The sequence below is a fragment of the Monodelphis domestica genome, chromosome 3 (genome assembly GCF_027887165.1).
Source record: "Monodelphis domestica isolate mMonDom1 chromosome 3, mMonDom1.pri, whole genome shotgun sequence".
NCBI classification, from domain to species: Eukaryota; Metazoa; Chordata; class Mammalia; order Didelphimorphia; family Didelphidae; genus Monodelphis; species Monodelphis domestica.
Window position 1 is genome coordinate 291,775,113 of NC_077229.1, and position 15,007 is coordinate 291,790,119.

The following is a 15,007-nucleotide window of genomic DNA, read 5'->3' on the forward strand; positions in this document are numbered from 1 at the left end:
CATGTCTTGCTCTTAACATTTCAAGGCTCTAATTCATATTTTCTTCTTTCCCTCCAGGTTCAGAAGAAAAAAGTATTCCTCTCACTTGTCAAAGCATATTCCTCAGCCTATATTTTTCAACCCACTCCAAATCTCTCCTGTGATCTTATTCCATCAACCATACCCTGTCTGCTGCATCTCCCTCTTTAGTGGCTCCTACCAGAGTACAAAATATGCTTAAGTTGCCCCAATCCTAAAAACAAGTCCAAAAAAAACCCTTCAATTGATTGATCCTGCTGCTTCCTCCAACTATTAAAATCACTGCCTATACTTTCTCACAACCCACACATTCCTCAATTCATTACAATCCAATTCAAGCCTAAATCAAGATATCATCCCATGTCATCCGGTCTCTCTGAAAATAAAGGATGTACAACAATAAATAATCTGGCTTCCATCTCCGCTAATTTCCTCAGTTTTATGATGATTAATGACCTCCTTGAAACTGAGTTCAGTGGTCTAATTTCTGTCCTCATCTTCTATGACTTTTTTTCAACATCTAACCCTCTGGTTCCACCACCTTCTAGTTATCCTCTCTTCTGTTGGCCTCTGGAGAATTAAGAGAAGGTTCTCCTTCTAGACTCTCTGATAACTTTTTTTTTTATTGGTTACTCATTGTCCTCACATCTCCTAGCTTTGGTATATATTTATTGCAATGTTGTTAGGGCCATTCGAGCTAATAACAGTTTCATTCCATTGGGTAGGAAAGGGAAGAAGGGCCTAAATGGACAAACTATTAGCATAAGCCTTGCTAAAATGTAATTTTAGCCACCATTGCCCCTCAGATCCCTATATGTTCTGACCCCAATCCCACTCAGGCTAGATTTTGCTGGAATTGTTCACTGTTTCTGAATTAATTTTGCTTTGATATAAGTGATATTTGTCAATAGCTTTCCCCAAATAAATTATTTCTCTCTTAAATTTTATGACCTAAAAGGATATTCAATTCAGGTGGAAGTTTTCCTACTTTGGAACACCTCATTCATCCAAGCTGCTAGATTAGATATCATCCTATTAAGTAAGATTTGTCCATTTGAATAAGCAAGTGTATGCCTAATGAATAAAGAACTCTTTATGTTCTTGCATTAGATATATACTTGCTTACTAAAATTGCTTCCAACCTTGAATATAATCCCACACAAAAATACTCTGATTTTATCTGTATCTGAACCTTTGAATCAGAACCTCCCCCATCTACCTTTCTACTCATATCTCACACCAATCCCTAACAATGCTTGGAATCTAGACTCCTACTTTAGATGTACTCCCTCCTTTGTACCAGGATTCAGCTAGCTCAGTAACAAAATTCCTAGGAGAGGCTTAGCAACAGACCCTGATGTGGCTTATACACCATTACTCCTACATTGGTAAAACTATGCCAGCACTTGGCAGAAACAGCTGCCTTTGTTCTAATCATTGTTGTAATCTTTAATTTTTTTCAGAGCTTAGAACTTTTTACTTTGCCATAGGAAGTGGAAAATGTGAATATTTTAAGAATATTTGTGATTTTTAAATGTAACACCAAATCATTCAGAAATACTTTAAACTCAGAAGTTTCAGTTTCCTCATTTGTAAAATGGGGACAATTGTAGTTTACTACCTATCTCACAGGCTTATTATGAGAAAATGCTTCATAAACCCGAAACTATATATATATATACATATATATATATATATACACACATATATATATTTACACAAACACATAGATATATATATACATGCAAATGAATTGTCAACCTCGTTTTTATTATTCTGATAAAGCAAACAATCTCAACAATACAAATCTTCCCAGTCCTCCTTTATTCTAGTGCTTCTCCCTCTGAGATAACCTCAAATTTATCCTGTATATATCTTGTATATACATAGTTTTTTCATGCTGTTTAGGTTGTGATCTTCAAGAGGACAGAGACTGCCTTTGCTTTTTTTTGGATCTCCATCACTTAACCCATGCCTCTGCAGACATCCTTGTGTTATATATGGTAAGAATTGTATATGCACAATATAACAGATTTGCATTGTCAATACCCCACTGGGATAATTTTCTAAGCTACACTTTTACTAGAAAAAGTAAATGACTATTATAAAAAGTCTTATTTATATTTTGTACAATTGATTTAGGAAAATAGGGATATAAATTATATTTATCAATAGCTTCCAACAAAAATAACTTCTTCTCTTAAAATTTATGGCTCAAAAAGGTAAACTTCAATTCAACTATAAGTTTTCTGCTTTAAAATACCTCATGCACCTGGGCTGCTGGATTAGGTATTGTCATAGTAAGTAAAATTTGTCAATGCTTTTAAGTGAGAATTTTTTTTCATACCATACCTAAAGCATAGGCAGAAAAGGTAGAAAAAGCAGCAAACCACCATACCCAATTCGGAATAAGCTCAGAACCTGCAAAATACAATGGAATAAAGAGCAAGGATTATATCCAAGATATTCACATAAATTTTATTTATGATACCTTAGCATCTTAGATGATTAATAGCATTCATACCAAAAATAATCCTTTTTGGTTATATTTTATTTTTCCCCAATTACTTGTAGAAGATATTTTAAACTTTTTTTTTCACATTTTGAGTTCCAAATTCTTTCTCTTCTCCCCCCTTTCCTGCCTTTGGTTGGCTTTTCTACATCAAGTCTCATTCCATTCCAATCCATCTTCCTAAGAGCTCCCAAAGTGATTTCCCTAAAATGCCATTCTCACCACGGACACTTCTTACTTTTCCTGTCTTTTTGCATTTTACTCCCCTCTCTGTGAGTCAAAAAAATTATTATATTATTGATTGCAGATGGCAGAGAGTCTTACAGCTCAAAAATGGAGAACAGGTTCTAGGGAGGAAGAACCAGAGGAGTTAGAAGTGTGAAATGTTGTGGTACAGATAAGAAATCAACTTATTAAATTTATAGGCTTTAAAAGTATGGGAGGGCCTTCTGAAGTATATTTTCCAAATTATGAAGAGAAACAATATTTCATTTCATAATTATAATCACCCCCTAAAAGGAGAAGAAAATGCATCCTCCTCCCTTTTGAGGAAGATGTTGGGCACTATGAACATGAAAACACTTAATATACTATCAGATTCAGTTGATGGGCTTGGCCTTTTTTGTTGAACTGCTTTTTTTATTCACTTTTTAATTTTTGTTACATAGAATGACTGGAGGAAATAGGAGGAAGAATTGTATCTTAAAATAAAGTTTTTAATAAAATAAGACACATCACCAAAAAAAAGGTTACTTAAAATTTTTTTGCAAGCTGGTTTATGGCCACTGGCTGGGAAATGGTGGGCTACATGATCTCTATAGTCACCATTCCATGATTTTGTTACACACAACTTGGCCGTAAGAATACTTACAACTTAAGAGTGGCGTTTTACACCAAAGAAAAACAACTGCTTGATTACATGGGTTGAGGGGGGGTATGGTTGGGGATGTAGACTCTAAATGATCATCCTAGTGCAAATATCAACAACATGGAAATAGGTTCTGATCAAGGACACATGTAATACACAATGAAATTGCATGTAAGCTACAGGAGAGAGGGGGGAGGGAAGGGAGGGAAAGAATATGATTCTTGTTACCAAGGAATAATGTTCTAAATTGACTAAATAAATTTTTTTTAAAAAAAAGACAACCATAAATAAATAAATAAATTCAGACTTTCAAAGAAAAAAAAGTGGTTTTTTATGGATCCAAAACATTTTCATCAAAAAAATTAGGGGTAAGTGGGGATATTCATCTATATGGTAGAAACAAAAAACATTTTCTTTTTAAATATTATCTTACTTTCATTCATACTTTTTCTTCTTCAACTTCCTTCGCTTTTTAATATATGCCTTCCTTCTACCTATACAGAGAACCATTTCTTCATAACAAAGATTAAAAAAAGAAAAACAAAAAAAAGGCAGTTCAACAAAACTCACCAAGTGAACATGGTCTGACATGCACCAAAAAGGGCTGTAGGCATTAGTCATCTTGATTCCCTTGGCCTGGCTGCCTGCTGCTTAAGTCTGAACATTATATTTATATAGCCATGAATTCCCTTTTCAAAGAGATGCCTCAGGTAAATTTCCTGTAATTACCAACTAGTGCCAACTTCTCATCAATCTGATAACTAGCATAGAAACCTAGATTATTCTTGGGGGAGGGAGCATGATAGAGGGAAAAAACAGGTTTGGCATTTTTAATATGGCTTAGGCGTCTGTTTTCAGCAAAAAGTATTTGTAACACCACCAAATCACAAAAACCATTTTTTCTTTCACTTTCCAAAACATTGTTTGGGCCTTCATATAAACAAATGAGTAATTGTATAGTAATGGAAGTTCATAATTCACAGGCGACCAACTTTTTTCTACCTCTCTAGGCTTATCCCAGTTACCTCCAATTTAGAAGAAGAGGGTGTCGACCCTTATCAAGGAAATCTGAAGTGAGAAGGGCTTTCCACAGCCCATATTTAAAAATCTGCCAATAGTTCCAGCTCACCCAGAATGGAGACAAATGGCCACTGATTCTTTGTACTGCATTAACTTGCTTTGTTTGGGGAGTATAGTAAGCACTATATACATGTGAACTATTATTATGTTATTATTTTACTGATTTATCAGTTTTGCTCTTGATTCTGATTCTATCTCCTCTCTTAAATATCATCGCTAACTGGTCACCCAACTCGTTCACTGTCAAATCAAGTCCCACCTTCTTTAAGAAAACTTTCCCTGTCCTCCATATGCTTGGTGTCTTCCCATAGAGGCTCTCCTCAATTTATCCTGTACATATAGCTTGTTAGTACCTAGTAATCTGCACATTGTCTTCCCCATTAGATTGTGAATTCCTTGAGAGCAAAGACCGTTATTTGCCTTTCTTTGTTGGCACTTAGCATGGTGCCTGGCAATAATTACTTGCTGATTTGACCAACTAAAACCATATTTTTTTTGTTTCTGGACATTTCTAAACACTTCTGTGCCTAACTGAGAACTAATCCCAGAGCCACACTATATTTTTATATAATCATAGATTAAAGAGTTGGAAGACAACTTACAGGTCATTAACCCAAATTTTTTCATTTTTACAGTGGAGATAATTAAGTCTCAGAAATATCAATCAACTGGTTTAGGTACACATGTTAATATCAGAGGCAGAATTTGAAATCAGGGCTTCACTGGCCCAATCTAGAACAGTATCCACTATGCAGTGATGTCTCTGGACTTTTCAGATTTTGTTTTGAATGCCTTGCTTCCAAATTCTTGGCTATTCTGCCACTTCCTCAAAGATCAGCCAGTCAGTCAACAACCACTTATTAAGTTCTTACTATGTGCCCAGAGCTACACTAAGTGCCAGGGATACCAATAAAAGCAAAAATTAAAAATATATTCTCCTGCCTCTCAGAACATAGTATATTATGGAAGACAACATGTAAACTACTAGGTATATGAGATGAAAATATGCATGTGTGTGTATATAAGGGGGCAATTAGGTGGCACAGGGTCTAGAACATCATGCCTAGAAACAGGAAAATTCATCTGCTTGAGTTTGGATCTGGAAGTAAAACAAATTCCCACACTGGCCATGTCTGGAAAAAGACATCTCATTCAGTCTTTCAGTTCTCTATCAAGAGGTAGATAGCATGTTTCACCATCAGTTCTCTAGAATTGGCCAGTCATTATGATCAAAATCTAATTCATTTAAAGTTGTTTGCCTTTACCTTTACCATAATATAGTTTTTATATAAATTCTTCTTCTGTTCCCATTCATTTAACTTCACATCAATTCATATTAATATGTCTTCCCAGGTTTCCCTGTAATCATTCCTTTTATCATTTCTTATATATAAATATATATATATACACATACATATATATATATTATCACATTCATGTATCATAACTTATTTAGTTATTCTCCTATTTACAAGCACCCTTTTTTCATTCTTTGACTAAAACAGCTACAAATATCTTTGTACATCCTTAGTGTTTATTTTGCTTAAGATTTATCCCTTCTTTAATTTATGACCTCCCTCTGGTTCCCTCCTCTCCCTTCTCCTATCTCCCTCTCATTTTCCTATTGAGTGAAATGTATTTCTATGTTCAATTGGATGTGTTTGTGAATTCTTCTCTCTTTTGTCCACTTCAGATAAAAATAAGGCTCAAGTGTCAGTAGTTTTTCCACCCTCCATCCTCCTTAACTGTATAGATGTCTACTGGTATACCCTGATTATGTGAGATAATTGCCCCTCATTTTCTTTCCCCTTCCTCCCCTCCAGTGCAGTCCTCTTCTCCTTTTCAGTTCTTCTTTTAAGATTATCAAGACACAACAGAACCACTTCTAAGACTTTGATATAATTAGTCTATCTCTATGAACCCTAATGATGATAGGTTCAAGAGGACACGTGTCATCTCTCTATGTTAGAATGCAAGCTGCCTTTCTTTGTTTTGTTCTTTATGATTGTTCATTCTTATTTCTTTTTTCATTTTCCTTAATTCCTGTGTCTGATCTTCAAATTTTCTATATGCAATCTAGTTTATTCATCAGGAAGGTATGAACTTCTACTATTTCATTTAAAATTTATTTTCTCTCTATAGGATTATACTACTTTTAATGAGTGTGTAAAGGAAAGTAAAATATAAGAAAATTGGAAAAGCTGAAAGGAACCATGTTATAAATGGGTTTCAATGCTAAACAGAGAAATTCAATTTGATCCTATTTAATCCTAGATATATTAGAGAGCTCCTGGAGCTCCATGGAAACTTCCCACTGATGAAGTTGATATATAATCAAACCTAAGCTTTGGAAAGATCACTGTGGTAGCTAAGTGGAAGATGGGGAGGGGAGAGACTCCTGAAGCAGTGAGACTAGATTGAAAGCTATTGCAATAATCCAAGCAAGGGGTGCTGACATCCTAAACTAGTGTTATATCAGTGTAAGTGTAAAAAAGGAAAGCAAGAGATGTGAAGGTGAGAAAATAACATCTGAAAATAGGTTAGATATGTGGAGGGACTAGGAAAGAGAAAAAGAAGATGACACTAAGGCTACAAATCTGAGTGTCTAAGAAGATGGGAGTATCCCTAGGATTAATAGGTATTAAATCCATGGCCCAGACCAGTCTTATACTAATCTACTTGGGCAAGGCCAGGTTGAACATGATCTTTATCTGTATAGTTGTTCTATCCAGGAAGCTGCCAGAAGATCATAGTTTCTCCTTGAAGCTACTGGGGATTTCCCTAGTCTTTATGAACCTTTTCCTGTTTGTCACTGCTATTCCTAACCTTGCTTGGGATCCCAGCCTTCAGACCTGATAAATAAAATACTTCTCATCTTATCCCAGGACCAGGTGGTATCAGGATCTAGGACTTTCAGTGATGAGAGAGGATATAGAAAAAGAGAAAAGATAGGGAGACACACGACCTGACATCACACCTGACTACATTTTTCCCTACACTCTTTCCCCAACCTTAATTTGAGCTCCTTAACATATCACTGATCCAGGCTTTTCATAAACAGGAATGATGAGGGAGAATAAAGAGAAGGCACACCATGTCCTAACAGTCCTCCCGAGCTCTACTATCCCTGTCCAGCATGAACCCTCATAACCTCTTTTTATAAGGCAACAAGGTGGTATATAAAGTGCTTGACAGAGTCAAAAAATACCCAAGTTCAAATCTTCCCTCAGATACTTATTATGTGTAAGCTATGTGACACTGATCAAATCACCTTAAACACTCTCAGTTTCCTCATCTGTAAAAAAAAAAAAGATAATATCACACTACTTCACAAGGTTGTTCTAAAAGTCATACAAAATAATACCCAATGAAATTGCGCGTTGGCTGCAGGAAGAGTGGGGGGGGAGGGGGGGGAGAGGGTAGGGAAATAATGTGATTCTTGTAACCAAGAAATAATATTCTAAATTGACTAAATAAATTAATTCAAAAAATAAAAAAATAAAATTCCTACAAAATAGCAAATGTAAGTGCTTTGCAAGCCCTAAATTTCTACTTAATTATTATTCATTAACACCATTATCATTATTATTATTGCCACTCTTGAGGGCCATTTTTTTCTCTACAATCAAGTTGTTATTTGGTTATTTTTTAGTCACATCTGACTCTTTGTGAATCTATTTGGGGTTTTCTTGGCAAAGATATTGGCGTGGTTTGCCATTTCTTTCTTCAGCTCATTTTACAGATGAGGAAACTGAAGCAGACAGGGTTGAATGACTTGCCCAAGGTCACACAGCTAGTAAGGCCAAATTTGAACTAAGAAGAAGAATCTTTCTGACCATTTTTATTCACCTAGCTGTCCACAATCAAGAATCTACCCCAACACCTCTAGTTTTTGCCCTAGAGCTTTACTCCCACTTCTGGATCTCTTGTTCAAAAACATGGGAATATCCCCAATGGATACTATCTTGTTTCCCTCTGCTTCAGCCAAAAGCTATACTGGAGACCTAGAGCAGGGGAGGAGCAGAAAAGATTCTTCTCATTTCTGACATCTCATTTCTTGTAGTGAGCCTTCAAAAGTACTGTCAGAAAGCTCATAGTTCGCTTTACTGAAGAGATAGGACAGGAAAAGGAGGTCAATGATAAGACAGACTGAGTTCATGAAAGGGTAAAAGATAGTGAGACAGGGAAGCAAAAGCACTTAGTAATTGAAATAAAGATCACAAGGTCAGAATCTGGAAAGAGCTAGAGGTAAAGGGGTTGTTTTGATAGCTATTGTTTGAAAAAAATAAAGGCAGCAACAATGACTCATTGGGATCAGAGGGAGCTGGCAGAACTGATAGTATATAAGACCAAAGTGAAGGTAGCAGAGGTCAGGAATAGGCAGGTCAAAAGAAGGCTATAAACTCAAGCAAAAATGTTGAAAATCAGTCATGCACAGCCATCTGAGTACCTGTGATTTTGTAAACTGAGGCAGATAGAAGTTGGCCTTGCCCTCCTGTTCTTTTTCTGATTACCTGTATTGTCTCTTGAAAACCCTTTGGCCAAGCAGCAACCTATCAAGGATATGGTAGGGAGATGTATGTTCCTAAGTCCCAAGCTAGAAAAACTTATGAGTTTTACCATAGAAATATCATTGAAAATTTAAGTATTATTAATATCCTACTTTACTATAATAATAATAGTTGGTATTATATAATGCTTTAAGGTTTATAAAACTCTTTACTTATTTCAGTTAAAACTCATAATAATTCTGTAAAGTAGGTGGTATTTTCTCTGCCACTTTGCAGATGAGAAAACTGAGTTTGAATAAATTTAAGTGACTTTCCCAGGGTCATACAGCTAGTAAGAGACTGAGGAATTATTTGGATGTAAGTCTTCCTGCCTCCAAGTCCAGTACTATTCATTATGCCATCTAGTTACTTACTCTGGGTCCATCATCACAGGACTGTGTAAGAGCTGCCTTTGAAAAGTAACCATTATATATAATATTACTCGTACAGGAAGATATTTTTGAGTTCCAAACAACTCTCAAGTTGAAGAGAAACACTAACAGAGTAGCTCTCATAGCTACAGGGGATCCTGGTCATAGTTCCAGAACAGAAAAGAGTGCTGGTGATCACTAAAAGATCAGAGCACAGGCCAGGAGAGCAGAGACCATACCTCTCCTTAGATCATAAAAGCTTAGAAGAAATGAAAACATATAGGTCTCCAGAATTAGCTCTGAAATAACAGCACAAAAAAATTGAAAGCTTGCAGTAGCACCCCCTACTCCCAAGGAGCCCAAAAGAACTTTAACATTAAATTAAAAGTCAATAAATAGTCTTTTAAAATGAGCAAACAACAAAAAAAGAACCTGATCTTATAAAATTACTATGGTGAAAAGAAAGATCAAAACACAAATTCAAAAGAAGACAATAATGTCAAAATGGCTACATGCAAGCCTCAAAGAAAAATATGAAAAGGCATAAGTCCCCAAAAGAATTCCTGGAAGAACTGAGATGAGATTTTTAAAATAACAAAGGAAGAGGAAAAACTGAGAAAAGAAATAAAAGTGATGCAAGAGAATCATAAAAAAAAAGTCAACACCTTGGTAAAGGAAGTACAAAAAATGGGAAAAGATGTACAAAAATTCAATGAAGAAAATAACTTACTTAAAAAGTAGAATTGATCAAATGAAAATGGAGGTACAAAAGCTCACTAAAGAAAATAATTCCATAAAAATTATAATTGGGTGAGAGAAGAGTGATTACAAATTACTGAGTAACAATTTCTAAAATCCTAAAGTAGTGGAATAGATTCTTAAACTACCTAATAGCACAGAACTGAAAATATTATGCAAGTTAAGTAGTCACTAGTCTCTAATACATAAAAAGGACATAAACCTACATGAATAACTTTATGCATTGTCTAGGAGAATTTTTTTTTAATCAGGAAACTTCCTGCACAGGAAAAAGAAAAAAACTGGCCAAAGAAGCCAGGGATGTGCCTAAAAATGTTTTAAGAAACCCTATTTCTGCATTGATCTCACCCTAAATATTTGCCAGCTTTCTCTTTGTACTATTTTAATCTCTCCCTTTACTTCCTTACCTGTAGTTCTCTCTATAAAAAAAACTGTAATGTAATCGGGTAAAAATACTGAAGTTAGAGAGTTAGAAGACTTAGGTTTGAATCCTGCTTTATGGTCTCTGTGACTCTTTCTTCATGAATATCTCTTCATGTATATAATTTCTTCATGTTTCTTCATTTATATAATTAGGGAATTTGGACTAGATGTTCCCTTAGCCCTCAAACAAAACCTCTTTCATATGATTATAGATTTAGAAGAGACCATAGAGATCATTAAGATCAGTCCTGAGGAAATTAGCATATAAAGAAGATAATTTACTTTCCAGGGCCACACAGCTAGTATCTGAGACAGGATTCAAACACCCATCTTCCTAATTCCAAATCTAGTACTCTATCCTCTATGCCAACTATCCACCAATGTTTAAGGAAGACTTTTGTGGCTAAAAATTTTTCATTTTTAAGGAATGAAAAGGCATTTATGAGTCTCATTAGCAGCAATTATTGAATAGTAGTAGGAAGGAGGATGGTGAGATAAATAGAAACCACTGTTGTTGTTCAATCATATCAGTGACATCCAACTTTTCATGACCCCATTTGAGGTGTTCTTGACAAAAAGAGTAGTTTGCCATTTCCTTCTCCAACTCAATTTACAGATGAAGAAACTAGGGCAAATAGTTAAGTGAATTGCTCCGGATCACATAGCTAATAAGTGTCTTCAGCCAGATCTAAATTCAAGAAGATGAGTCTTCTTGACTCCAAGCCCCATACTCTATCCACTGTGCTACCTAGCTGCCTACAATATAGAACAGAGTATCAGAGAATATCAGCTTAAAGAAGAAAAAAAAACTAAGAGGAAAAAGATGACATCTATAGGGAGGGTTGTTGTGAAAGAGCCTTAACATAAATCTGTAGAAATTTGAGAAGTTATCATCACCATCAGGAGAACTTTGTTTGTTCTACTTGGCTCAGGAGCCAAAATGAGGAACAATGGTTAGAAGCAGCTTTTGGTTCCAAAATAAGGATAAACCTCCTAAGAATTTCGGTCAGTCATTTTTTCAGTCATATCCAATTCCTCATGACCCTATTTGGTGTTTTCTTGGTAAAGATACCAGAATGATTTGCCATTTTACTAGCTCATTTTACAGAGGAGGAAACTGAGGCAAACAGGGTTAAACATAACAACTATCAATGAACACAAGTAGAATAAGGAAGTGTTGGGTTCCACCTGGCTGGAGTCTTCTGGAGATAGCTGAATTATCCAGGATGCTACAGAGCAGATTTCTATTCACATTGTGCTAAATGTGGCCCCCAAATTCCCATCCAACTCTCTCATTCCAAAGTAGGGAGTGAGTAACTCTGGTACCAATTAAACATTTTAGCAGGGAATTTCCAGGGTCACACATTTCTAACCTAGTAAAATCTCACTAATTTGGACTATGTGAGAAGGTTGATCAAGATAAGCTTAAAAATCTGAATTAGAAAGCATTTTAAGACAAATACAATTCTGTTGCTTTCAAATACAAACAGCAACACCTGACCTAAACTAAAACTTATTAACTCACAGAGGATCTTCTGAGACCTGTTTTAAGGAGAACACAAATGTGATTGGTACTTGACACATAGAATTTGGGGGATGGGGTCTAGAAATTGTGTAGGATTGATTAACTGGAATTTTTTTAAATAAATATTTACCTTTTTTTTTTTACAAAGGAGTTTATGTTACTCCCTATAACCTTATTTGTAGGAACTGGCCATATGATAATGGCTAGAATAATGGCCATGGAAGAAGGAAGACTTGAGTTCAAATTCTATCTCAGACACGATGTGGTCCTGGGAAAGTCATTTAATCAGCTTCAGACTCAGTTGCTTCATTTGTAAAATGGAGGTATTAATAGCAACTGTTTCAGAGGGTTGTTGTGAAGATTAAACAAGATGATATATGTAAAGAGTTTTAAAAACCTAAATGTGCTACGTAAATTATAGCACCTGGTAGTAGTGGTCCTTGAATCAAGAAGATCTATATTGAAAAGCAGCCTCACACCCTTGCTAGCTGAATAAATCACTTGACCACTGACTGCCTCAGTTTCCTTATTGGTAAAATGAGGATAATAAAAGCACCAGACTCCCAGGGTTATTATGAGGATCAAATGCAATATTTGTAAAACACTTTGCAAACCTTGGAATTCTATACTAATATTTGATTTTTTTAATGAGTAAACTTCACAATAAGTTAAAACAAAAACAATGGGTGAGTCTGAATTCAAGTCATCAAAATAAAAAATTGATATAGAGTCTAAATGACTGAGGGGTTTTAAAAATATCTTTAAGAATTCAAAGGAATTCAAATTGGACTTTGTCTAATTAATATGCATATTATTACCTGAGGCAGTATAATCCCAGTCATAAAAACATAATACAAAATAATTGATTAAAAGCAATAAAAATCCAGAAAAGGTAAGCAAGTTAGGAGCAATCCATAGTGGCACTATCTGAAAAATACAAAAAGGACAAGAAAAATCATATTTAAAATTCATAAGAATGAAAAGTAACAGTGTTAGATGTTAAATTAGTAATTCATCCAAAAGAAGCAAACTGAGATATGTGTTTCCTAGGCATATCATATAACCATAATGTTGCATAAAATAGTTTAAGTCTGAGTTATACCAATAAATTAAGCACTAAAACTGTCAAACAGGGTTACAATCAATAATCAATAAGATCAGCTTACTAAAACAAATTCCATTACCAAGAAAAAGATCCTTTTAAAAAAAATTCCCAAGTTCCATCTATTGACCCATTAAGTAGCAAAATTTTAAAACAAAATACCTTAAACAGTTCCTCCTGTTCACTAATTAGAATTTGAATTTTAAGATAAATTTTAAATATACTGGCTACCATAAACATTCTGATTGTAGAAAAAAATGCCATCATAATGGAGCTGTGTGAATACATTTCAGTTCCACTGTTTTTAAAAAAACGAAATTGTTTTTTCTTCTAACTTCTAAGTTTCTTATTCATAAACCAATCTATAAAATGAGCAGATTAGACTAGAGGTTGTCCAAAGTTCCTTTTAGCTCTAAATTTATAATCTTAGGTGAAGGAGTATGCTAGTAAACATTTAACAACCATTCCCCCCAGGGGGGAAGGGTACACAGGACATACTTTTAAGTTTAATCTATTTTATTAACATCTCCTCCATCACTTTGCTAAGTCTTCTTATGTGTAAATTTTCACATTGAAATTTTAACAATTAGAACCAGGACAACCTCTCTCCAGTGTTTCCTAACCAATGAGCCTATATCATGGTTAAACTTCACTGTAAAATCAGAATGATGACATTGCCAACCATTTGGGGAGATGAGCTACTACTAATGCTGTTCCCTTGAACTGAACAAGGGGACCACTAATAAAACATGAGAGAAATTTAGTTTTAAAAGGAAAAAATGCAAGAAGATGGCAAGTCTGTCTCCAGTCCCTCAACATAAATGAAAGTGGCAATCCAAAAACCATTTCTTAAGTGCTTACTGTGTGCCAGGAGGGATTCAATCTGAGTATCTCCCAAAGTCTAGCTGTAATTTAAAATGATGACTCACAAGAAGTTGGTAAGTCATTTTCCAAAGATGACACAGAGTACCCACATGAAAACATGGTGGCAGCGACTCACCCACAAGAAACTACATTGAGTCCCACAGTCAACCCTCTAGACACTTTTGGTTTAGCTAATAGCTGTGCCAATTGGAGGGCAGTAGTTTTAACAGGTAGTTTTCCTGGAAAAGTGATCTCTAAGTCCATACTGATCCCCTTCTTCTCTGAACACTGATAGTAATTATTGTACTGCATATCCTGTAGCTTGTTTAATTGTTTGAGTAAGGCAATCTTAATTAAAGTCACTTTCAATATACTGTATTTTAGGAATATGAATAAAAATTTTGCCAGTTTACATTCAGCCACAGTAATGAGCTTGTGTAGTAATGGTTGCATAGATTATTTACAGCTAAGTAAGACATATGAAAAAATGAAAATTCACCTCCCTTATTGACTCTCCTTTATAATAGCTTGTATACAAATATTTTCAATGAGATTATAATCTTCCTGAGGTCAGGGATTTGATCTTATACTTTTTTTTAATTCTCTTTCTGATCATTCTCCACCTAGTACAAAGTAGTTTGTGGTACATATAGTAAGTATCTATGAAATCCCTAATGAATGAATGACTATCTCATAATTAAATTTCAGAAGCAGTTCTAATATTAATAATTTTTAAAGGAACCACAATGTAAGATATGGCATCCTCCCTCCATCTTTAATAAACCAAAGAAACTCACCTCTCTCCCTTTGCAAAAGAAAAAAAAATCCTCAACTACTTATGAAAAAATCAAATGCATTAAGAAAGACTATATAAAATAATTAGTAAATACAACTTGCTGTCTTCTGAGTACAAGAACTGAGTCCTTTCAGAGGCC

The 15,007-nt window shown here is 34.9% G+C and overlaps 1 protein-coding gene across 1 annotated transcript in view; it reads right to left on the reverse strand.

Annotated features, from left to right (window-relative positions):
- LOC100618354 (ethanolaminephosphotransferase 1-like) overlaps positions 1-15,007 on the reverse strand; it is a 168,936-nt gene that overhangs the window by 75,366 nt on the left and 78,563 nt on the right. The window contains exons 5-6 of the mRNA XM_056821071.1: positions 12,925-13,033; positions 2,371-2,439 (exon numbers count right to left, since the gene is read on the reverse strand). Of these exons, the coding sequence (XP_056677049.1) occupies positions 2,371-2,439; positions 12,925-13,033 (178 nt within the window). The remainder of the gene's footprint in view (positions 1-2,370; positions 2,440-12,924; positions 13,034-15,007) is intronic.